The following is a 23,846-nucleotide window of genomic DNA, read 5'->3' as shown; positions in this document are numbered from 1 at the left end:
AGATAATTAATTTTCAATCAGATAAAAAATTCAAAAGGATAAAAAAATGCTATCGAAGTGATAATAACGAATTACAGCAATGTCGCAGCGTAACTGAGATCATTATGCTATAAGCAACGACGAACGAGCCAACTAATCATCGGAATAATTTCAAGTTCATTTGGGCAACATTCACGTGTTTCAACCGGTACGGAATATAATTGAAAAGTGAGTGGTTCGGTGCTGGAAAAATGTATTATAAATGCACACGTTTGTTATGTAACAACCGAGACGTTTACACTATTAAATAGCACATTAGCCACGCCAACACTATAGGTACGCTGGAATGTTACTAATCTAGTTATTTTAATTCCTCATTTAGTACCGTTCACCTGGACTACGTTGTTTGCGCGATTTACACAGTCAACAAAATGTACGATTATCTATTCGATAAAAAGATCCTTACTGCTGACGCATCTGTACCGGAACCCGGAGAAAATCTGATCCTCAGACCACTCTCGAAATCAGATTACAAGAAAGGTAAACTCACTATACGAACTGTTCAACGCGATACTAACTTGTACTTTAACTAATTCGCAAACTTTATCACGTGTTGTAGGATTTCTCAACGTGCTTAAACAACTTACCAAGGTTGGCGATGTCACCGAAGACTTATTCGTCAGTAAGTAACAAATACACACGTTTACGTTTATAACGAATTAACACATCGCAGATGGATATTATATCATTATGTGACGCGTTTTTTTAGAACGATTCAACTCGATGAAATCATGTCCAGGAACTTATTACGTTCTAGTCGTCGAGGATGCGAGTAAAAATTTAGTCGTAGCTTCGGCTACGTTAGTAATCGAACAAAAATTCATACACGAATGTTCAGTGGTAAGTTCCACTCGATGAGTACATACCTTTGAGAGAATATAATTTAAATTATTTTGCATTTTTAATCCTGTACACAAATTTATTTTACAGAGAGGTCGTATCGAAGACGTTGTCGTATGTAACGATTACCGAGGTCAGGAATTAGGTAAAATGTGAGTATGAATTTTCAATATATTATCTAACGGTGATTAAAAAAAAATTACCGTTCTAATTGTATACCTTGTTTGCTCTTTTATAATAGATTGGTGTCTACGTTATCCAATTTGTCTGAAAAATTGAGCTGTTACAAAGTTACGTTGGAGTGCAAAGACGAACTGTTACCATTTTATCAACGATTAGGTTTCACCAGAGAATCGAATAACTCGAATTATTTACAGAAACGTTTCGAATGATTATATTTTATACACGTTGATGTTTTATAATAAAATTGTTCCCAGTTAACGTGTGCCTTTGTATGAAATCATTCGACGTATGATTACTAAGAAGTGTGAGTATTTGATTAGAATTTTATCGCTCGATTACGTGAATTTACAGATGATAACTATTAAATAATGACGAGAATTTCAACGTAGATAGGTGAAATTATTATCATTTGAACTTGAAATGATTTTAATATAAAAATATACGTACATGAAAATAATACAACGATTAGGTATATCGTACAAAAATCACTAATGACTAGAAATATGAGACTAGATAAAAAATACAATAATTTTTGTTTAGGTACGAAGAGCTTGAGAGCTTGACTAAGTTTTTTGTTCGCTTTCTTTGGCCATCGATTCGTCACGAAAATCAATTTTCAGATTTTCATTCAGAAAAGGTTCAGGACTAGAATCGGAATTGTTGAGTCTTGATTTATGCAAATAATTACGTACAACGCTCAAGTATACTCCTTTCCTGAAAAAAATACATCAAAATGATATTCTACGATAAATAAATTATTTTAAGAACCACGAGAGTGTCGAGTTATTACCTGGGAGTGTTTTTATCTTCGTAGCTTTTCTTGATTAACTGTTTACGTTTTTCTTCTTTCAATTTTTGCTTCTCTTTCGTAAATGCTTCAAGTTGCTCCTTTAGTTTTGTTTCTTCGATTTCTTTTTCTGTAAGAATGATTATTTCAATGATTAATGTATTTCAATTCAACTACAAGTGGAAACGAAAAGAAGAAAAGCTGTGATCAGATCAGGAAATAATCATATTTGAGCAGATCTGATGAGATCTGATCAGACATGTTTGAACCGATTTGATTACATCTGATCAAACCTGTCAGTATCAGCTTCGACTCGTTCAATCAGATTTTAATATTTTCTATTTTCTAGATCAATCTCACCAGATCTGATTAGATCAATGTATCGATCAGACTTGATCAGATCCAATCATTTTCCTCTGAGAATTCGAATCGAATCTTTCGTTAGATTTGGAGCAAGATTATTTTCGCAACCAAATTACACAAATGGAATTAAGATTGCTTCATACCTTTCAACTTTGTAGATAATTTCGACGTTTCGAGAAGTAATTTCTGTTTCACATTCTCTAAATCCATCAATTTCAATTCGGTTTCTGTTTTGCTTGAAAATTCATGATCCATTTCATTAACCTGAGAAATAAATTACAGCATTAATGATATCATTCAGAGATTGAATGAAGAAATTGAGCACTGAATGGGGTTACTTTTCGTTTGACATCTTCTTTGAGCTCAGATAAAGAATTCTGTAACTTGTGATCAGCTTCGTTGAGTATCTGTTGCAATGTTTGTCCCAGAAGTACAACTTGTTGATCTTGTAATTTGGCTAGATCACTTTTACACAAACAGTCCCTTATTTTATCACTCATTTTGTTCAATTCTAGATTTAATTTGAATAAACTCTGCAACAAAAAACGAAAAAAATAGTGGTTTGGAATTTATGAAAAAATAAAAATAAGTAATTATGACGAAACTAAAAGATTAGAACGAACCTGCATTTCAAACGCAGCTAAATTAGTTTGTTCTTTAGACTGTAATAATTCTTCATACCTAATTTAAAACAACATATAAATAAACCTTCAACTCGAACGAAGCTCTAAAAAAAATATAATTTCTAACCTATTCTTCCAGTATAAAACATCTGCTTGTAATTTCTGCACATCTGATGCGTTCAAATTAACTATTTCATCCTTTTCCGATTTTATTCGCTGATTGCTCTCGTGCATTTGTTGTAATTGCTTCATTAGCTGCTGATTTACTTTGTAAGACTGTAAATCACAAATTCGAAATATAAGTAAATTTTAACCTTGAAATTGATTTATGTATTTCGTAAGAAAGAGATTAAGCTGCAGTTACCTTATTACAAATATGCCTTAGATGAGCTACTTCTTGTTCTAAATTATTCATGCAGAGTTGAAAAATATTTATTTTTTCGATGGCTTTCGAATATTTTAAATCCATTTGAGTCAGCTGAGATGTTATTTCGCTTAAATTAGTTTCCTTGACGTTGTTCAGCTGACGATAGTTGGCTAAATCGTATTTCAATTTCTCGGTAGCTTCGCGAAGTACGGCTGTTTCGGTTTCTAGGTCTTCGTTTTCGAGCGATACTTGTTTTAAACGATTCAATATAATGCTGTTGGGGGCCTGAAGGAAAATATTGGAGTTTATTAGATTATTCAGAGGGGGGAAGGGGGCAAAAGAAAATATGGATGAAAAATATTCACCTCTTTCAGATTTAGGTCTTTTTCACTGCCAGAATCTTCACTTCCTGATGAAGACTTGACCGTTCTGAAAAAAATGAAAAAAAAAAATTGTAAAAATGAATAAAATTTTAAACAAAAAAAAGTTGAACAAAATAAAACTACCTTAGAGTATCTTCTCTCCTAATTTTAGGTACAAAATAACCACCATCCAAAGAACTTTTCCAGAACGGCGGATCCTCGTCAGAAGACTCATCGTCAACTTGTTTCTCGCCTCTATTGTCTTCGTTCATTTTAGACCCAGAGCTGACATTTTCAATATTAATCGTAACATTTCTTAAATCAGATTCAACGTCAGAATGATCCCTTCGATGATTCTCATCATTCAAAAATAAATCGTGCAGCATATCGCGATGAGTCGAATTCATAGATTTCAGATTGAAATCATCGAGCAAAAAATCCGAATTAAATTTCAACTCTGGGCTGGGCAGTTGTTTCGAATCTTTAGAAATAACATCGAGAGATAACTCTTGAAGAGCTTTTTGGCAATTTTCGAGTTGATCTTTGAGTTTTTCGTGACTGCTTCTGTTATCTATCTCTAAAGGTTTCAACGTGATGAATTTCGTTTGGTTGAAAATTTCGTGCGAATTCAACGAGTAACTTCGATTGTATGTTTTCAAGTCGAATACATCGTTGCCAACTTCGAAAGAGAGAGATTTAGCGTTTCTTTCGTATTTGCTTTTTGAACTTTCAACAAATGGCGGGTTCGAAGAAATAGTATCTTGTATGGTTTTATTGGTGGTTTTCGAGTGTAATTCGGAGACCCATTTTTTTCGTTTTTCTGCTCCTGCTGACGATGTAGCCTGAAAATGATATAATTTGATAAAGTTTTGGTGAAAATATTGCTGACTGTTGAAAAAAAAATTGAAAAAGGTACCTTGTCATTCGGATTAATGCTTTTTTGAAGAATATTCCAGCTCAAGGGAGATTTCAGAGCCGGAGGTAACACACAAGATTGCTCAGAAGTGGGCGAATCTTCATCGTGGACTATGGGACTTATTTCAAAATCATTAGCTGAAATAAATCTAGAAAACAGTAACTTCATGTTGATGTTGTTACTCGAAGCAATATAATCTTTGGCACTTTTCCCTGAAAGAATAATTGAATGAAATAAAGATTCTGTTTAAAATGCATCCCTGTGATAATAAAAAACTCCTAAAAAATACCATTCATATCTTTATGTTCAAGATTGACTTTTCGTTTCAAAAACAGTTCCACTAATGATAAATTCCCCATTTCAATCGAGAGTAACAGCGGAGATTTTCTATTAGCATCCGAAACATCGACAGAAGCTCCAAATTCCAGCAATAATTTCACCGTAGAAACAGATTCATTTTGAATTGCAACGTGTATTGGGTAATCTCCTCCCTGAGAAAAAAATTTCAAACATCAATTTTTCGATATACGAAAAACCTAATAAAATATTGAATTACTTTATTAGCAACATCCAAAAGAAAATTATTTCTAAGCAATAGCTCGGCAATGCTGTAAAATCCGTACAAAACTGCTAAATGAACGGCCGTATTTCCGGCCGAATCTGTCTGATTTTTATTAAATTTCTCTTCACAGAATCGTTTAACAAGATCCACATTCCCAAACTCTATAGCCTATGAAATAGTACGAAGCATTAATGAGAATACCCCATAATTTGACAACTTTGATTCATCATTCATTACCCTCAAAAACGGTGTGTATCCTTCGCTGTCAACGAGATCCAAGCTAGACCCATTTTCGAGCAATATGTTCGCAATGTTTAGATTGCCCTGATGTACAGCCAGATGTAACGGGGTTCTTAGCAAACTGTCCAGATTATTGACACATTTCGGAGAATATTTCCTAACATCTGTTTCGTTCTCAGATAAGACTGCGTAGTGCAGTTTCATTTGCTTGTTTGGAACGAAGTCGTTTATAGCTGAAGACTCGTTTCTCGAAGAGAATGGAGTATGGGTAGCATTTGGTGAGATAGTTTTCGAGTTGTCTGGGCTGCCTTCCGCAGAGTTGAAATTTTTCATCCATTTTCGTAGAGCTTTCTTCATGTGGGAAAGCAGGTGAGATGATGGTTTATAACGAACTAAGCGTGGACATGTTTCACGGGTGAGTTATATTTTGAAAAGTATTTGATTTAATACGTAATATTCGAAGGAGAATGTGAAAAATAATTAAAATTTTCACTTTTAGTCTGTTATCACTCTTTCAAAATTGTTTTCAAGTGATAAGAAATAAAAACAAAAAAATAAATAGGTAATACCTACCTATTTAGCGATATTTCACTAGCGCTCCACAAAAAAGGTGTCGAAATTCGGAACTAATTATAACGAAAATTTATCAGGTGTCAAGAATCAGCCCCTATTTTCCAACGATAAAACACCTTTTCAAGTTGAAAAACTGCGTTTAAACTCTCGATTTTTCGTTTTTTAAAAGATTTCTCGATAATTTTGAGTATTTTAATGTCTCTAGAATACGTAAAATACTTCTTCACTTCGTTTCCATCGCCAGTAAGTGTAAAAAACCCATAAAACCCGTCGACCTCATACTCGTCGAGAGAGAATCGCGGCATTTTTTTTATCACGTTCTGATAGACAATTGAAAACCCAAACAACAAAGAAGAGAGTTGAAAAACAGATTTATTAACGAATGTTGTTTTCATTTCACTTTCTCGTTTTAAATTCCTAGTAATATTACCAAAATAATGGAGTATTTTTAACTAATTAACGTGTACTAATCGTAATCAACCATGGTGAAGTTCAAGTTTCCGGGCAAACCCTCGAAAATGATATCGAGGAGTTTGGTGAGCGCGTATTCCGTCGTAGTACCTTCTTGCGATACGAGCTCAATATCAGAGGATTTATGTTTTGGTTTATCGCTATTTCAAAGTACTTTTGGCGACGACGACAATGTAAGTAACATTTCGTTCACGTAATATGTGTTTCCGTTTAGAGATAAAGCAAAAAAAAACACCAACTTTCTAACACTGCGCGCGTTTTTCGCAGAATGAACCATTTAACGGATTCACCAACGAAGATATCGACGAAGCGAAATTTGCCAAAAGAAATCACGAAACTTATCTCAGAGAGAAAATGACCGAGCAAGGATTATACGTACCAGCAATCCCGTTGACTAAAATCACCCCGAATGATAATCTAATTATCGAAACACCTTCCAGTCGTAAGTCAAACACCAACGTCACGAAGAAGAAACTAATCGAATGCCCTCAGAGACAAAAAGGCATCAAATTATGGCGTCAGAAACGTATGATGATGAATCGTTACCATCCTAAAATTCAAATCAGGCATAATTTCAAGTCGTTGAATAAAAATAGTCTAATGCGTTTCAAGCATAAACCCCTAAGCGCCAATTACCTATCGGATCGGTACTGTAGGAAGTTCATATTACCTAGTCGTAGTTTACATTCGTCTCGAGTTATTAAACCAAATAAAAGATTCATCGATCACGATCGCAATTACAAGCTGAAGACGATAAAAGGCGCGAAAACCGATATGATCGATGAAGAACGTGATTACAACGGTATTAGATCCGACGACTCGGATACTTCTTGCGGTGGCATGGATAAAAAACGCGCCAAAATCGATCCACCTTCGAGTAAAGTTATCATTAGAGAAGCAAGACTGAACATCACTTCCGAAACAACCATCACTGGCCCATTCTCGGCGAAAAAGTTTATTGATAAAGGTATTTCGAAATTTATTTCCATTCCCCAAGTCGTATTACGAACAGAATTAACGTTTATTTTATTCGTTTAGAATCACGTTCCGGTGTCATCACTTGTGGAATCTGCGGTTCGGTTCGGTTTTACAAATACATCCTGCAGACGAGAAAATTCGGTATTTATAGCTGCGAACCGTGTCGTAGATTTATCCTAAAAATGATTAAATACTCCAAGCAACCGAATTCCGAAATTCTCAAGTGTAAAGCTGAAACAGGTACGTGGATTCTTCCTCATTATATTACCCTATATTTTCACACTTTCCTGTAAATGATTCGTTGTTTGTTTTTTTTTCTTCAGGTGTTGGAAAATGTGTTATCTTGCCCGTTACACCGAATCGAAGAAAAGAATCCGAAGATCCTTTAAAAAGTCTCAGATGTAACGCTTGCTTGTTAAGTTTATGTCTACAGAAGTATATTATGCCCGCTTCTATTAAAAAATCCCTAATACAACTGATACCGGAGGAAGTAAAGTCGAATTATTTGAACGGCCTATCACCACCGGATCTCAAAAAACCATACCCGATTCTAGGTAACTTATTCAACACGTCTTGTTTACTTTATTTATCGCTCTAGATATTTCACGTGTCTATTTTCCTATCGCAGATCATCCCTTGAGTGGTATTTGTAAACCGGTTCAACTCGAAGAAGGTCACGATAAGCTAAGAAAACGTTTAAATATGCTCAACTATCTTCGAAATGTACGTTGCAGTAAACGTACTTTGGATAAGGGCGACACTCGAGGCAATAAATCCGCCTCATATATTCATAAAAGAAGTAAGCATCTTTTCACGTTGAGAATGTTTACATTGGTAACGTTATTGTTGGTTTTACTTTCCCTTTTTTTTTTTACGTAGATACCTTACATCAAAAAATTACTACGAGAAACAAAGTGCCTCAAGAGAGTGCCCGAGTTGAAGAAAATTTCACCGAGAAAGAACCTTATTTACCTCGAGGTCCCAGAATCAAGCACGTGTGCCGGAGTGCGTCATCTGTATTGAAAACTTCATCGAATGATAAGGAAATCGAAGGTATTAGAAATGAAATGAAACGTTCTCTACCTGTGAGAATTTTTCACCGGCTTCGTCTAATCGAAATGATAAAAAACACGATTAGATAAATCTTTGAAATTTAAATTATGTCGAAAATTTTTCGATAAGCTACTTGAAATATTAGCCACTAAATTTTATTTCTCTCTTGTTATGTTTTAGAAACCCCTTGCCCCTTATCGGAAGCAGATTGTGCTAGAAATTTACGTAAAAAGTACGTAATTTTTGGAATTTTTTGCCTATACTGGTTCGACTCTGTATTATTCAACTTATCAATCGATTTAATCTTACAGCAGCGAAACTAAACTCGCAGCAGAGAGACCTTCATCGGTGAAAATCCGCCAATGCGACGATTCTATACCGATCCTTTCGGAGCAAGCCAGTGATTCAGATTCAACCAAAGCGAACGCTCACTATGGGGTATGCAACTGAACCTAAACTCTGCTCATTTCGTTTGTAGAATTCTTCGAACGACGGTTTCCATCTGTGTATTTTTATAGGCTCGTACTTTACAAGATTTCGGCAAAGATTCGTCAGACGAATCGGACGAAAACGAAGATAAACTTATATCGACAGATTTCTGGGAAGCCTACGACCCCGACGAAGTATACAAAACCGGATTTCCGTTAATCAGCTCCGAGTTACTGAATGTTCGAGCATTATGTTTCCTTTGCGGAAGCGCCGGAATAGAAAAGGTATTAAAAAAAAATATATAAACTCGCTGAAAAGAAAGGTGTCTATACAGAATGTTGTGTTACAGCTGTTATATTGTGTATCATGCTGCGAACCGTATCATTGGTATTGCGCCGAGGGACCTTCGGCCTTCCGTGACGAATCGGAACTGGAGAAATGTCGCGTCAGCTGGGTTTGCCGTAAGTGTAAAGTATGCTCGGCATGCGGAGAACGTGATTCGAGAATATTAACCTCGTGCCAACGCTGCAAAAATTCTTACCATGACGAGTGCCTTACTAATAAAGCTTTAAATAAACGTCTGTTTAAATCGGATCGACCATGGGTAAGAGAAAAGGTTAAGGTACCTCGATTTTAGCCTAGATAATTTCGAGAACTAATTTTTTGTTGTTTTCTCGATAGGTCTGTTCGAATTGTTTGAAATGTAAAAGTTGTAATAGTACATCGGTGTTTACTTATGTTGGAAATATACCGTTATGCTCCGAGTGCTTTAAACTTAGACAGAAGGGCAGCTTTTGCCCTTTGTGCCAGAGATGTTATCAAGACGATGATTATAATGTTAAAGTAAGCGAGATTGTATTTGAATTTGAGATGATTTGAATTGTTCGGTTTTGGGAATGAAATTAACGATTGATTTATTTTGAAATGTACAGATGATGGAATGTGGTATATGCGAAAAATGGATCCATGCGAAGTGCGAGGGGATCTCGCACGAAAAATATCAAATATTGAGCTTCCTACCGGATACCATAGAATTCGTTTGTCGGTGAGTAATGTTTTGTAAATTGTTTTTAAATATTGGCATTTTTTGGAGAGGGAGCGGGGGGGGGGTTATAGATACAAATGTGGGATTTGCACCGGATCGAGTCAATTTTTTCAAATTTCTCCGTAGGTCTCTAATTCAAAAGTCCGTCTTTAGAATCCTGTGAGCTCTCCTCTCTATCCTCTAAGGAGCAACTCAAACCACCTTTTAAAGGGGGGGGGGCAACCCTAGAATTTTTTACAGAACTGCTCAGATTTTGAGACTGATTGAAATTGCAGCAAATCTGTTTGCAGGGGTTTATGAAGAGAAAACTGGACTTTCAAAATCCATGCTTAGAATCAAAAAAGCTCAAAGTTGAACTTTCATTGTGAAAGCTTGAAAGCTCAACTTTTCACGATGAATACAATAGCTAAGCTATCATTTCAAAATTTTGATAAGATTATTTCGAAGGCGCCGTATTCATGTATTTACTTATTGGTTTCGATCCAATCCCTCTCAATTCCCCCTCCCCCCCTCCCTCGAACCCTAAACATGGTCAAAATTTCATTAAAATTTAAATGACGTGTGGCACATCGTTTGTTAGGTTTTCGAGGGTGCTGGATTCGAATATTCGCTTATTTTTTGGATACAGTTCCTCAGTGAGCCCCCTCCTCTCCACTTGCCTCCTCTCTTCCCAAAAATCTGAAAAAACTGATGTGACATATCGATTTATACTAATTAAAAGGCGCTGACTTCGATTATACATTACTTTTTAAGAAAAAGGTAAGCTGAAATTCGAAATCAGCACCTCCAAAAACCCAACAAACCATAGGTCACACAAATTTTTCAATTTTTTCAAAATTTGGAGGCTCTATGTGGGGCTTAGGAGGCTTTTATCGAAAAAGTGAGTCGAAATTCGAAATCAGCACCTCTAAAAACCCAACAAGCAATAGGTTACACGATTTTTTCAATTTTTTTGAAATTTGGGGCCTCATTGTGGGCCTTAGGGGACTTGTATCGAAAAAATGAGCTGAAATTCGAAATCAGCGCTATCGAAAATGTTACAAACAATATGTCACATGACCTTTGTTTTTTTATTGTAAAATTTTGAAAAATTGGGAGGGGGTGCTTGTTGACTCAAGAGACATCCCCTCTCCTTTCTGAAAATACGCACAAGAAAAAAATATTGCAAAATTTTATCTGACACGTTGATTTTTTTTTCGAAAAGGAGAAAATAAGGGTCATTTGAAATTGAAGACTGTGTGAAAATTTTAACTGACTTTGAAACTTATGGTGGTCATTTTACTGTCAAATGAAACGACAAAATTTGGCATGTTTGTGAAAAATTTCTGTACAGAAATAACCATACTATTTTTTTTATTTTTCGCTCAACCTTTTCGGTCTCCGGAATTGATTTAAAACTAGTTCAAGAAAAAAAATTGTGTTTTCCTCAGATTCGTGCCAATTTTCTAATTTTTTCGAATGAAGATACATTTTTGCATTTCCTGTGAGTTTTCATGGAAAGTTGTCGGCCAGAAAATCAAATATCAAAATTTCAAAATCGATTTTGAGGCTTGAAAAAACTGGAAAAAAGTTTTAAAAAACAAAAAATTTGGTTGCTTTTTTCTGGTGCTTTGCGTAAATTCCAAAATTCTGTCCTATTCGATTCGATCAAAAAAAAATGTCCAAAAATTTTGCCAATAGAGAGTCAGTCGATCTTATATTTTGAAATCTCACTTCCTTCAAAATCGAAAATTTTTTTCGCTGTGGTTAATGCAGGCCTGAAAGAAAATGAAAAAAATCGACTTCAACGCATAATTTTCAGTAATTTTTAGTTTTCAATTTTTGGCAAATTGCACATAAACGAGTCTTTTTTGAAACTTGATTGACTTTGGCGAGAAATACATAGTAGTCAAATGATTTTAACAAAACGTAAAAAAGTTCAAATTAGTTCAATGCTCAACCCCCCCCCCCCAAAAAAAAAATTCTCAACTCTGCAACCCTGAAATACTTATGCCGTACATTTCAAAAAAAAATTCAAAATCATTTTTAAAAATATGAAAATAATCTTGAAATTGGCAGGTAAATTGATGAGAAGGAAGAGGGAAGGGGGGGGAGAAATTTCGAATGTAATTGAAATTTTTCCGACATATTATTGAAGTTATTTGGCCATACGTTTTTTTGCCAGACTTTATCAAATTTCAAGAACTCTCTCCCTCCTCCCCCTTTCTCTATAAAAACATAATATTTTTCAAGCAGGTACTTATCCCATAAAATTTATCAAATTTCCTAAACTGAATTGACAGTATTTCTAGTCGACCCAACCTACGATGAGATTTCAATTTTTTCGTTAAAATTTTCAAAATTCTACCTACTAAAACTCGTAGAATTTAATTTTGGCTCTTTGAAATTTCCTTTCAAACCACATATTTTGAGGTGTTCAATTCGAAAAATCATAGCTTCTGATCAGATTTAAGATTTAACAAAGGCTAAAAGATTCAAAATTGAAATCATTGTTTTTTTTCAGATTTAGAAAAAAAAATCCTCTAGAATTGGCCATTTTTACTAAAAAGAAAAATTTTCATGTTTGAAAAAACTGACCAAAAATTGAAAAGTTAATGGGGGGGGGGGGAGTATTTTTTAAAAAATACTAAAGTCCAAGCCGGACTCCAGAATTGAAGGGAGGAAAACGAGGACGCGAGACAAGGGCCGGGCTACTAATTTTTGATGTGATTTTATAAAAATTTCAATTGATGAAAACTTTCACTTTCAATTTTTCAAGGTTCATTCAATCGTTTAGAGAGCCATAGACCCTCCCTTTCCCCTCATCTACCAATTCATATTACCGAATAAATAATAATTTTTGATAGGTATATCGTATTTTCGAAATTGGAATGAATCACATTGATCATTTTTCCTTGAGGGGGGGGGGGGTGAGGCAGAAATGAGAGATTATCTTTTATCCTTTCGTCGACTTTTGAGGACCTCATTTCGAAATTGAAAAAAAGTATACCAACGTAACTTGAAATGGCATTTTCATAGTATAAGGAAGATTAAATAATTCCAAGTCCTATAAAGTGCCTTTTTCGATTTTTGGTGAATTTTCAAAAACCAGATTTTGGCCAAAAATGTGGGAAAAATCAAAATTTAACCAAATTGACCTAGAAAGCTGAAATTTGGAATATACCCTATTTTCGACCTGCCAAATCGATTGGAAACTGTTTCAAAACGTTTTGAGCAGTTCTGGTTCCAAAGCTTCCAACGGATTCTTGAAACTTGAAATTTTCCCAAAATTTTATCAAATGGAGATGGAAAGCCTCTTCTCCATGGACTATGAGATAAAAAGATGCTGATATTCTGTTCACAAAGTTTCCCTGAAATTATTTAAACATGATAAAAACCATTAATAGAGTAAAAATCGATGAAAATCTCATTGAAGAATGATATTACTGTATTAAAATCGTCGTGATTTTTTTTCAAAAATTATGGTGAATTGTAAAAAATTGAAAGTATTTTGTAAAAATTGTTAAAAGTTGATGAAAATCGTTTTTTTTTTTAAATTCACAAAAATAATAAGTTCATGTATCGTTTGAAAAATTGAAAAAACCTTGAAAAATCCATTAAAAAGCATCAAAATTTTGAAAAATTCTGGAAAAATTTCGAAATTATTGATTTTAAAATTTTGACTTTGTTGAAAATCATGTTTTTGGATGGTTCAAAATTTTTAAAATCATTTTTTTTCTTCAAAATTTCACAGCAAAGTTTGTAAACCCCTGGTTAAAATCCTAAATGATCACTTATTTCAATTTTTGGAATGTAATTGTTTAGTATTTATTGCGATTCAATTCGCTAAATATAACGAATATTTTCTCGTGGCCCTGAAAAAATTATGAAATAAACGCCCTTGAAAATCTGAAAAAACGAATTGTTAAATAATGTAATTTTACGTGAGTGTTGGTGAAGGGGGGGGGGGTTCAAAAACTAGAAGAAGTAGATTTGCTCAATTGCATTGACTCTTTTTCGATATTAAACTCATTTCTTTTCTGTCTCTCCCCCCCCCCTTCCCTCTTCTCGAAATCTCCATCACTGAATTCATTTTGAAATATTAATGTTAGGCTACCTTAGGCTTAAATTTAACTTCAACTACCCAAATCCATACGTTTATATATTTTCTAACTTTATCTCATTTTTTTACAGACTATGCTGCAGCGTACCTCCAGCTCAATGGTGGTTAGCAGTCGAAGACGAATTGAAAGCCGGTTATCTGGGTATCCTGAAATCTCTGTGCAAAAACAAGAAAGTCAGCGACCTGTTTAAAGAAAGTCCTCGCAAAAATATTTGTCGTTGTGCGACCACGACAGCGAACAAATTAACCAAGAAACCTCGCTCGTTCAGCATATCCGATGCAGATTCGATATCAATAGATTCCGGCATGGAGATTGATTCTTCGTCTTCGGCGTCCGAGATGACAAAAACGAGCGAATCTTCATCATCAGTTGGTGGCAGTGGCGATAAAAACGACGATAGCGACGCAGACGACGGTTTGAAAAGCGTCGATTGCGAAGGTCGCAGTGTCACAGACTCAGCGACCGATGGTGGAGAATGGCAGCAGCAAAAATGCAGCTACTGCTGCTACAATTCCGAAACCAGGAATAAAATCAACAACGACTTGTTATCGATTAAAGCGAAAGTACACAACAATCAGTACAGCTCGTTGTTGAATTTCCATCAAGAATTAATCAGCGTTATAGACGAAGTCGAAGAATTGGATTTAATTCAAACGTATCGCGACTCGTTGAAAAAATTCTTCCCCTGGTTCGATCCAAATTCACCCGAATTAAACGACGACGAAACCGAAAACGCAGATTTCGCCGAGTTGTCGTCTACCTGCAACTCCACTCTGGGTGAAAGTGGCACCTCATCGATTCGCTGCAACGATTCTACCGTCATCGAATCTGCATCAACGACCGAAGCTGAAGAAAAAGAATACGATAACTTACGAAAACTTATGTTCGCCGACGAATACAACTACGATAATTTCAAAATGCTAGACTTACGTAAATGTAACCTCTGCAAAGGTACCGGCGAAGCGATACCTTCCGAGGGAGGACGTCTCATATACTGCGGTCGAAACGAATGGGTTCATTCAAATTGCGCTTTATGGTCATCCGAAGTATTCGAAGAAATCGACGGATCGCTGCAAAATATCCATAGCGCTATCAGTCGCGGTCGCCAGATACGTTGCTCGGTTTGCGATAAAAAAGGAGCCAGTGTCGGTTGTTGTTATAAAAACTGCACACTAACGTATCATTTTTTATGCGCCAAGAAAGCCTCTTGCGTATTTCTGCAAAATCGTACTATTTATTGTCAAAATCACGACACGAACGAAGTCACGTTACCTTTCCTGACGACTGAAAAGGATTTCGAGATACTTAGACCGGTGTATATCGAAACAGATAGGAAGAAAAAGAAGCTCGAATGTCATTCCAGCGTCAAGCTGAGAATCGGATCGTTGCATGTTGAAAATTTGGGCAAAATTGATCCTCATTTGTCGGATAATCCCAAGTATATATTGCCTATTTATTACCGATGCACGAGGTTATTCTGGTCGACGACTAAGCCTTGGAAGATTGTACAGTATCATATACAGATCAAGCTCAGGTACTGTTATCAACCCAATGGATGCGATTCGGAGATTAATTATACGGTCGATCATTCGCAATCTAAAGATGGATCAATGCGTGGTGAGTTTTTCTGAATTTTTATATTGTTTGATTGTTTTTGCGGAGTTTTTCAGGTAACAAAATATTAGTACAGACTTTTAAGGCACCTACATAAAAAGAAAAGTCTCAAAAAAAAAACACAAAGAATCATTTTGGAACTTTTTCTCCTAATGGTAATCTGTTCTGAAAAAAAGAATTCCCAAAACCGTGATACTAGTTCGAATGGTTTGATCACGAAATTGAGCTCAAATTCAGATTCAGCGTCCCAAAAAACCCAAGAAATAATTTATGTGAACCTGCAATATGGTTTTTTTCACTCAAGCCTTTCATGGCCATCTGACTATGCTGTCTAGTTCTCTTAAGGTCATTGACCCGTCTTCCTGACTTCTCAAGGTGGTGTTATTGGGCTGGCTGGCTGGCTGGCTGTCTGTCTGGCCTTTTAAGGTCATTGCCCTGCATGTCTGACTCTCAAGGTCACTGACCAACCTGTCTGGGTTCCCAACGTCTTCTGCCTGTCTGTCTGTCGTCTGTCTGGTCTCTTCAGGCCATTGACCTGTCTGTCTGACTTTTAAGGATTTTTTCAAGTTTTTAAGTATTAAAATGTCAGAGAATATGACAAATGATCGAAATGTCAGAAATCTGTCATTTTTGATTTTAAAAGTCCAACATAATGCCGAAGATTTATCGATTTTTTTTCAAACTTTCAAATGTGAGAAATTATGAATAATTGGACGATTTGTTCAAGTTTTCAAGGTGTAACGCGGGTCAGCATGATGAAAATTTTGAGCAGACCTCCGGCCCAAAAAAACATATTCACAAATGTTGATTTTTGCAAAAAATTGTCAAAAATTATGTTTTTTTAATAATGACAAACATTTTTTAGTTTTTAACAAAATGCCTAAAAAGTAACGCGTTCTTGTAATTAATTCCGAAAAGTTTCGCTTTTTTGCCAGAAATTCACAAAAAATTCTGTTTTTTTCTAAATCCGTCAAAGTCATACTTTTTGCCCGAAAATCGTTCAAAATTTGGGCATTTAAGAAAAATAGTCAAAGATTGTCGTTTTTTTTGAAAAAAATTCCTAAGATTTGATTGTCTAAAATTCTTGATTTTTTTTTTTACAAAAGTGGCTTAAAAGTAAAAATTTCTTTGCAAATGAATGTCAAAATACGTATCCTATTATTTGCTAAAAATATCAAAGTCTCGCTTTTCAAGAAAATGTTTGAAAAATTATCCCCACAAATTCCAAAAAAAACACTTTTTTCCAAAAATTGTCCAAAAGTACCTTTTTTTGCAAAAAATTCCCAAAAAACCGTTCCTGTTGCTTTTGGCCAAAAATCGTCAATAATTCTCATTTTTTCAGAAATTGGCAACATTTTTTTCACTTCTTAGAAAAATGGCTAAAAGTCTCTTATTTTCCAAAAATTGTCCAAAAGTCTTGCTTTTTGTCAAAATTTTTTAAAAAATCTCGCTTTTTTGCAATATTATCGAAAAATTGTACGTTTTCCTCAAAAACAATTCCTTTTTTCAAACATAACAAAAAAAAAATTTTAGCAAAGTTGCTAAAAACTGTCACATTATTCAAAAGTTTAATCAAAAGCCTTGCTTTTCTGACAAATGTTTCGAAAAAGCATCATTTTCCTACCAATGAGTGTTAAAATATCCTATTTTTTGTATTTTCAAAAAAAAACATTTTTCCAAACGCGAGAAATTTCCAAAAAGCCATTCCTTTCGCTAACATTTTCAAAGTGTTGCTTTTGACCGAAAATCGTCAGTGATTTTCTTTTTTTCAGAAATATGTAGTAAAATTTTTCACTTTAGAAAAATGGCTAAAAAGTCTCTCATTTTCCAAAAATTGTTCAAAAGTCTTGCTTTTTGTCAAAAATTTACAAAAAATCTCGTTTTTATCAAAATTACCGAAAAATTTTACGTTTTCCCCAAATAGCCATCCCGTTTTTCAAAAATGGCGAAAAAATTGATTTCTAACGAAGTTGATATAAAAACTGTCACATTTTTGGAAAGTTTAATCAATGTCGAAATTTTGCTTTTCGATAAAAATTGACAATAATTCTCGTTTGTCAAGAAAATTTCTGAAAAATTTCATTTTTTCCCCACAATTCCAAAAAAACCACATTTTCCCACAAATTGTTCAGAAATGTAACAAACAGTTTTGCAAAAAGTTCCTAAAAAAAACTTCCTTTTCCTAAAAATTTTCAAAGTAGTGCTTTAGGCCGAAAATCGTCAATAATTCTCACTTTTTCGGAAGCACGCATAATTTTTCACTTTACAAAATTGGCTAAAAATCTCTCATTTTCCAAAAAATGACCAAAAGTCGTGCTTTTTGCCAAAAATTTACAATACATCTTGCGTTTCACCAAAGTTGTCGAAAAATTTTATGTTTTCCCCAAAGAGTCATCCTTTCTTTCAATAATGGCAAAAAAAATTGATTTTTAACGAAGTTGCTAAAAACTGTCACATTTTTTGAAAGTTTAGTCGCAAGTCTTGCTATTTTTTGCTAAAAATGTCAAATTCTCGCTTTTTGAAAAAAATTGACAATAATTCTCGCTCTTTAAGACTGAAAAATGTCACTTCTTTCTCCGAAAATTCCACCAAAAAAACCTCTTTTTTCCATTTTCAAACGCCCTTCCTTTTGCTAAAAATGTTAAATTCTCGCTTTAAAAAAAAATTGACTAGGTAATAATCGCTTTTTAAGAAAATTTCTGAAAAATTTCACTTTCTTCCTCTGAATTTCTAAAAAAACACTTTTTTCCAAAAATTGTTCAAAAATGTCTTCCTCTTTTGCAAAAAATTCTCAAAACGTTCTTCCTTTTGCTAAAATTTTCAAAATGTTGCTTTTGTCCTAAAATCGACAATAATTCTCACTTTTTCAGAAATTGCAAAATTTTTCGCTTTCCATTCCTATTGCTAGATAATTGTTTTAACCTTTTTTATGAGTGAATCAATGATGACTAAACTTTGGCATTTCAATTTCTTCATTTCTGTTTCCATTCTCCTTTTGGGAGGGAGGGGGGGGGGGATTTTGAACCACATTTTCAGGATTTTCTGAAGAAAGTATACCCAAGTCGTTCTCATTCGTCTTAAAATGGATTACCATTTCTTTTTTCGATGTTGGATGGTTTTATACTCGAATGAATTGAACAATTATTTTATGTTGAGACAAACATTTTATTATTATTTCACCATTATTCATTACACTCGAAAATTTATTATTTACAACTCTTAGCTTAGATTTTCATGCATTTTACATTCGCATAGGTCTTTTCATCGCTGCAGAGGAGTCGATATCCTCGAAGTCAAATTTGGATTTCTCGTCCACTTGTCTCGATCCACTGTTGGACTTGCGTTTTTTCACTCTAGTTTCCTTCGGTGATCGTCTACGACTAGGAGCATTCAATCGCTCAGGATTATCCAAATACTTGGCTAATCTCTTCCTTTGCCTTATTCGTTGGCGAACTCGTCTTTTCATGATTGTAGGAAGCGCAGGATCTGATTGGTAGATTTCATACCATCTTCTGCGCACAGTCAAAGCAGCCTGCATTGCAGGCGGGTCCAGCATTCGAAATATCATCGAAGATAATTCCGGTGGCAAAGCACCGATGATGTCGAATCGACGTTCGTCAGTACCAGTAGACATTTCTGCCATTTTGCACAAGAACTTTCAACTAGTTAACTTTCACTGAGCAGTTGTAATAGCAATAGACTATCCGGGTCAAAAGTCTGATCGCTATTAACGTCTCGGAGGACCGGGGATCTTTTATATAGCCACATAATTTAGGGTGGGGTTCGTTCGACCACACCCAGTGGACCAATCAGGAGCTAGCAAGGGTGTGGTTGTTGCTGCACACACTGTAGCCACACCCAAAGAACCAAACAGCTGTGTGAAAGGGTGTGGTCATCGATCATACGTGCCTACGTGATCTAAATAAAGCCACGCCCATTTCTTGAGCTAGTTTTGCTCTTTTTATGGGGCTTTCAAAATTCGAGGACTTTTTTCCGCCTTTCTGTACCATTCTACTTAAAGTTATTTCACAGGTAGCATGACCAAAAAATAATTTAAAAAAATATGTTGAATGCTAGGTAGTGTTAATCAGAAAAAAACTGTAGAAAATGCTCAAAGATTAAGAAAATAAAATACTCTGCTCAAACAGTAGGTAAAGGTTGATAGATTCATACGAGTAATTCTAACTTGACCTCTCCTCCAGATCATTTTAATTTGAAATGTGATTATTTTTTCGGTCATTTTTCTTTACATTAGTATGTTTTTTGTCTCTTTTTAGTCACTAATGGGTCACTCAATGTCATGTACCTTTTGATGCTTTTTCGAGATGGGATCTTTCAGTGGAAGGAGAGAACCTCCTCCTTCAAATTTGGGCAAAACTTACAAAAAAAAAATTTTATTGGACCCCATATGGAAATTATTACCTATTTATTGGACTTTTATCCATTTGGGGAGGGTTTGGGGGCCATGGGTGAGGTCAATTTAAAAAACTAAGGCTATATTCGTGTTCAGTGATATCGAAAACATACTATTTCATGTGTCACACGAATGAAACAATTTTTTTTGACTTTTACCCCCCTTTGGGGAGGTGCTGGGAGCCTTGGATGAGATCCAATCATAAATCTGACGTCATATTCGTGTTCAGCGTCACCAAAAACATACTATTTCATGTGTCGCACGAACACAGCACTTTTTTGAACTTTTACCCCCTTTGGGGAGGTGCTGAGGGCCGTAGATGGGGTCCAATCAAAAATCTGACGTTATATTCGTGTTCAGCGTCGCCAAAAACATACAATTCGATATATCACATGCCTCAGAATTTTTTTTGAAAGTTTGGCCCAAATTTGGGGAATGGGGGGCTCCGGCTCCCCCTCCATCAAAAGGTCCCATCTCGAAAATTGAATATTTCGAAAACGTATTAAAAGGTATATCTGTGGAAATTTTTTCAGAATTTTAAATTGTAGCTTCCACTTACTTTTGAATTTGAACTTTCATTGAAAGTTCAACTTTCAACTTTTGTAAATTTCAAAATACTTGAAAAATTCAAAATGCAATTTTTCGAATCTAAAACTATTTCGAACCTAAAAAGTCTGTATACTGAATTTGATATTTCGCAAACATCGCCTTGAAATTTCTTAAAATTTCATTACTTTACCATATTGACTTATCATTTTCACATTTTTAATTTAAAATTCTTTTTTTTTTCTCCTTGTTACAGATACGACCTCAGTCGAAGCCAGCACGTCCGATAGCGATAATGAAATAGTAAAACATCTCGTCAACGAACTAGTAAACAAAATAGCCAGCAGCAAAGAAGACTATTCGACAACGTTCATCAGCTCTCAAGCAGGCGGTGGTGATATTCTCTCTCCCGAATTACAAGAGGCCATTTACAAAGACTTGCCAAACGATTTACTGAACGATAGAACCCTGCACGATATTTGGACCAATTACGACGATGCTCTAGACGAAAGTGATCCAACCACTGATCAGTCCAACGATAGAAATACCACAGGTCCATCGATACATCCTCCAACTTTGATCACTGGTAAAAAGCCACCTCACATTGTTCGCGCCTTGGCCAATTTAGCTAATCGAGCCGCTGCTGAGGATAAAAAAGATAACCAAAGAACCAAAAAAGTCGACTCGTCGAACTCGCTCAATAAAGTAAGCACCGGTGGTAAATTAGCTTCGGTAGCCAGACATCGTCTGAAATCACCAGACGATGGTCGAAGTAGCTCGAAGAATAGCAAGTATTTACGTGACAAGAATATCTGCGAAGCTGAAACAGCCTCCGTTGTGGCCAAAAAGACCACTCTGCATCAAAGCACCAGCGAGACGACTTTGGGAAGTACGTTGTTTTATAACGAACTGTGTAACAAAGTCAAGAGGAAGATTGATTTCGAAAATTCGTCGATGATGGCGGCGAATACCAGTTTGACCAACTCGAAGAAGAAACATTACGACGTGACGCCGATCGATTTTTACCACGAGGCAGCCGAGAGAACGTTCAAACCAACTTATGTTCAGTCTTACGAGAGCATCCTGCAGTTGGATGGAATGGTGGACATCTCGGACGAAGAACCGGTCAAATGTATCCGTTGTCATCGAACGTATCGTACTAGTTTCAGTTTCGAACGTCATTTGGACGTGTGCAACTCGGATGATTTCAACGACTACATGATATCGTCTTGCGAAAGCGACACGTCCTCCGAGGAGGAGAAAATCGCCGCTGCCGAATCTGCTCCTACGATGGTAGCCAATGTATACGACTCGATGGGCCAACAGCACAAGTACATGTTCACTATGGACGACCATCAAAGCAGTCCGGCCAGCATTCAGTACGCTACAGCTGCAACCAACGTCTGTAGCATGGCAGCTGCTCAAAATACCGTGTATTCGTTCGCCGGAACGATGCAACAGAATCATATTCAGGCTCAGCAACAGCAGCATGTCGGTATCGCTCCGCAGGCTGCTTATATTCAGAAACAGGAATGCATCACGGTTACCTCGCAACCTCCTCAGCAGCAGTTGATCCACCAAGACGCGGGAATTAAGTTCAACGTGATCGGCGTCGACGACGAACTCAAACAAGAAATGTACAATTCCGCCGCATTGAATGGTATCTCAGGCGCGGTCGTCGCCCAGCCAGTGAGCACCCAATCGTACCAAATGGCCACGAATATGGCTCAACCCACCTACGTCATACAATCGTTCCCCAAACAAGAGATGATACCTACCTACGTAGCTGTAGATAATTCAATCACAGAATGCATACAACCGCAACCGCAACTACAACTGCATCAACCCCAGATGAACTTCCAGCCTGTTATACCTACGATACTGGGCACAGTGATGCAACCCAGTGTCATCGAAACGCCTACTTATATTATCAACACGGCGCCTACTTCGAACGGAGCTGAGTTATTTGCACCTCAGGGTAATATAATTTTGCCAAATCAACCGACAACTATGTTGTTCGGCATGGAAACGGTGGTCAGCAACACGGTCATGTCGTCTAGTCAGTTTATGTCTTCGGAGTCTCATCTTGCCGGTAACATGGGGTCGTCTACGATGTACCAGACGACTACAACTCAAGTTTTCCAAGCTGCGAAGCAAATGCCTCCTCCTCAACCTATTCCGGCGTCTGGGTTTATCGTTGTGAATTCGCCTATTCAACAGATGTCGATGCAGCAGCAGACAGCGATGCAGAAACCGGTTCAGATTCAGACTACGTCTGGTATGTTGATGAATTTGAATTTTACGTAGGTAATCTGGTCTCTGGATAATTCAAAAAAGTTACAGAATTGGCCTTCCTCCTGGAGAAATCAGAGAAATGGCAGCACTTTGCAATTGTCATTTCAAAATCAGGGATTTCGAGAATAAAATTGAAATTTTCTCATCAATGAATTTACAATTTTATAAATTAGATATTATAAATTTTGATAATGTTTTCAAGGGAGGGGGGAGGGCTCGTAGAACATTTTTCAGCTGTCCAGAAAGAAAATTGTGAGTAACGGAATTTTAAAATTTCTAATTATTCGAAAAATTGCATTAATTAATGAAAAAAATCGAATGACCAATTATTACACGGAAAATCCTCATCTCTGGCATTAGTGCCGAATTTTGAAAAAAGTTGGGAAAATTCAGCGTCTCGGAAACCCAAATTTTTCATAAAGATGTTTTGAAAAATGTCGAATTGGCTACATCTTGTTTTGCTCATCTAGAAAGTAAATTCTCAGAGTTGCAGCTGCCAAATCACACATTTCTAGATTTTAGGGAATTTTTTTGAAAGGAATTGGGTTCCTAAAAGGCAATTTTCTCCATTTATGTCAAAATTGGGCTTTCAATAAAATGTGACCAGAAACTGATACAATTAATGATGATGAATCCCTCTAACTTCCATCACCTCGAATTACTAGTGAATTTTTCCCCACTTTTTTCCTGACTCCCAAATTCTCGCATTTCCTCCTGCAATTTTTATAAATAAGTAGGTAAGATTTTTTTAAAATTTTGGCAATAAAAAGTAACCATTTTTTGGAAAAAAGAGAGACTTTCGAAATTTTGGCAAAAAAATTAGACTTTAAGGAAATTTTGATGACATCTGATTTTTTTGAAATTGTGACCAAAGAAGCAGATTTTTTTCATGTTAAGAAAGCGATACTTTCTGGAAATCTTTATCAGAAAGGAGGTTTTTCTGCTATGATTTTTTTTGAAAATTTTGGCAAACACACGAGTCTATTTTACGTTTTTTTTTTTTTTTTTTTCAGTTCACAAAATTGAAATGTTTTCTGGGAGCT

The 23,846-nt window shown here is 35.8% G+C and overlaps 3 protein-coding genes across 5 annotated transcripts in view; 2 read left to right on the top strand and 1 right to left on the bottom strand.

Annotated features, from left to right (window-relative positions):
• The first annotated feature begins 385 nt into the window (after window positions 1-385).
• On the top strand, window positions 386-1,320 carry Gnpnat (glucosamine 6-phosphate N-acetyltransferase). The gene is made up of 5 exons (XM_065365741.1): window positions 386-519; window positions 599-661; window positions 749-879; window positions 970-1,031; window positions 1,121-1,320. Exons 1-5 carry the CDS (start codon window positions 411-413, stop codon window positions 1,269-1,271), a joined length of 516 nt encoding a protein of 171 aa, XP_065221813.1. The 5' UTR covers window positions 386-410; the 3' UTR covers window positions 1,272-1,320.
• Window positions 1,321-1,470: 150 nt separating this feature from the next.
• On the bottom strand, window positions 1,471-5,803 carry LOC135846563 (ankyrin repeat domain-containing protein 18A-like). Of its 2 annotated transcripts, XM_065365737.1 has the most exons (13): window positions 5,280-5,803; window positions 5,037-5,210; window positions 4,770-4,971; window positions 4,481-4,692; window positions 3,709-4,406; window positions 3,568-3,631; window positions 3,200-3,487; window positions 2,963-3,111; window positions 2,836-2,893; window positions 2,551-2,745; window positions 2,356-2,476; window positions 1,853-1,979; window positions 1,471-1,776 (listed from the first exon to the last, which is right to left on the bottom strand). In XM_065365737.1, the coding sequence occupies exons 1-13, from the start codon at window positions 5,637-5,639 to the stop codon at window positions 1,626-1,628; spliced, it is 2,799 nt and encodes a 932-aa protein (XP_065221809.1). In that variant the 5' UTR covers window positions 5,640-5,803; the 3' UTR covers window positions 1,471-1,625. The 2 variants fall into 2 exon arrangements, with proteins under 2 accessions (XP_065221809.1, XP_065221811.1); XM_065365739.1 differs by lacking the exon at window positions 5,037-5,210.
• A 159-nt stretch (window positions 5,804-5,962) lies between these two features.
• LOC135846560 (histone-lysine N-methyltransferase trithorax-like) overlaps window positions 5,963-23,846 on the top strand; it is a 40,508-nt gene continuing 22,624 nt past the window's right edge. The window contains exons 1-14 of one of the 2 annotated variants that reach the window (XM_065365730.1): window positions 5,963-6,499; window positions 6,594-7,293; window positions 7,365-7,544; window positions 7,628-7,858; window positions 7,933-8,103; window positions 8,184-8,357; window positions 8,538-8,589; window positions 8,669-8,795; window positions 8,876-9,070; window positions 9,136-9,390; window positions 9,468-9,629; window positions 9,719-9,831; window positions 14,005-15,551; window positions 20,765-22,786. In XM_065365730.1, coding sequence (XP_065221802.1) covers window positions 6,338-6,499; window positions 6,594-7,293; window positions 7,365-7,544; window positions 7,628-7,858; window positions 7,933-8,103; window positions 8,184-8,357; window positions 8,538-8,589; window positions 8,669-8,795; window positions 8,876-9,070; window positions 9,136-9,390; window positions 9,468-9,629; window positions 9,719-9,831; window positions 14,005-15,551; window positions 20,765-22,786 — 6,091 coding nt within the window. In that variant the 5' untranslated portion in view covers window positions 5,963-6,337. The remainder of the gene's footprint in view (window positions 6,500-6,593; window positions 7,294-7,364; window positions 7,545-7,627; window positions 7,859-7,932; window positions 8,104-8,183; window positions 8,358-8,537; window positions 8,590-8,668; window positions 8,796-8,875; window positions 9,071-9,135; window positions 9,391-9,467; window positions 9,630-9,718; window positions 9,832-14,004; window positions 15,552-20,764; window positions 22,787-23,846) is intronic. The other variant, XM_065365729.1, reaches the window with a different exon arrangement.

The sequence above is a fragment of the Planococcus citri genome, chromosome 5 (genome assembly GCF_950023065.1).
Source record: "Planococcus citri chromosome 5, ihPlaCitr1.1, whole genome shotgun sequence".
NCBI classification, from domain to species: Eukaryota; Metazoa; Arthropoda; class Insecta; order Hemiptera; family Pseudococcidae; genus Planococcus; species Planococcus citri.
This window is presented reverse-complemented; position numbering and strand designations above follow the sequence as displayed.

Excerpts from the sequence above, each read along its gene's own strand:
- Gnpnat (XM_065365741.1), top strand. The coding sequence starts at position 411 with ATGTACGATTATCTATTCGATAAAAAGATCCTTACTGCTGACGCATCT. Across the intron at positions 520-598 it reads GAAATCAGATTACAAGAAAG|GATTTCTCAACGTGCTTAAA; the intron begins GTAAACTCACTA and ends CACGTGTTGTAG. Across the intron at positions 662-748 it reads CACCGAAGACTTATTCGTCA|AACGATTCAACTCGATGAAA; the intron begins GTAAGTAACAAA and ends GCGTTTTTTTAG.
- LOC135846563 (XM_065365737.1), bottom strand. The coding sequence starts at position 5,639 with ATGAAGAAAGCTCTACGAAAATGGATGAAAAATTTCAACTCTGCGGAA. Across the intron at positions 3,632-3,708 it reads AGGAGAGAAGATACTCTAAG|AACGGTCAAGTCTTCATCAG; the intron begins GTAGTTTTATTT and ends CATTTTTTTCAG. Across the intron at positions 2,894-2,962 it reads GTTTTATACTGGAAGAATAG|GTATGAAGAATTATTACAGT; the intron begins GTTAGAAATTAT and ends GTTTTAAATTAG.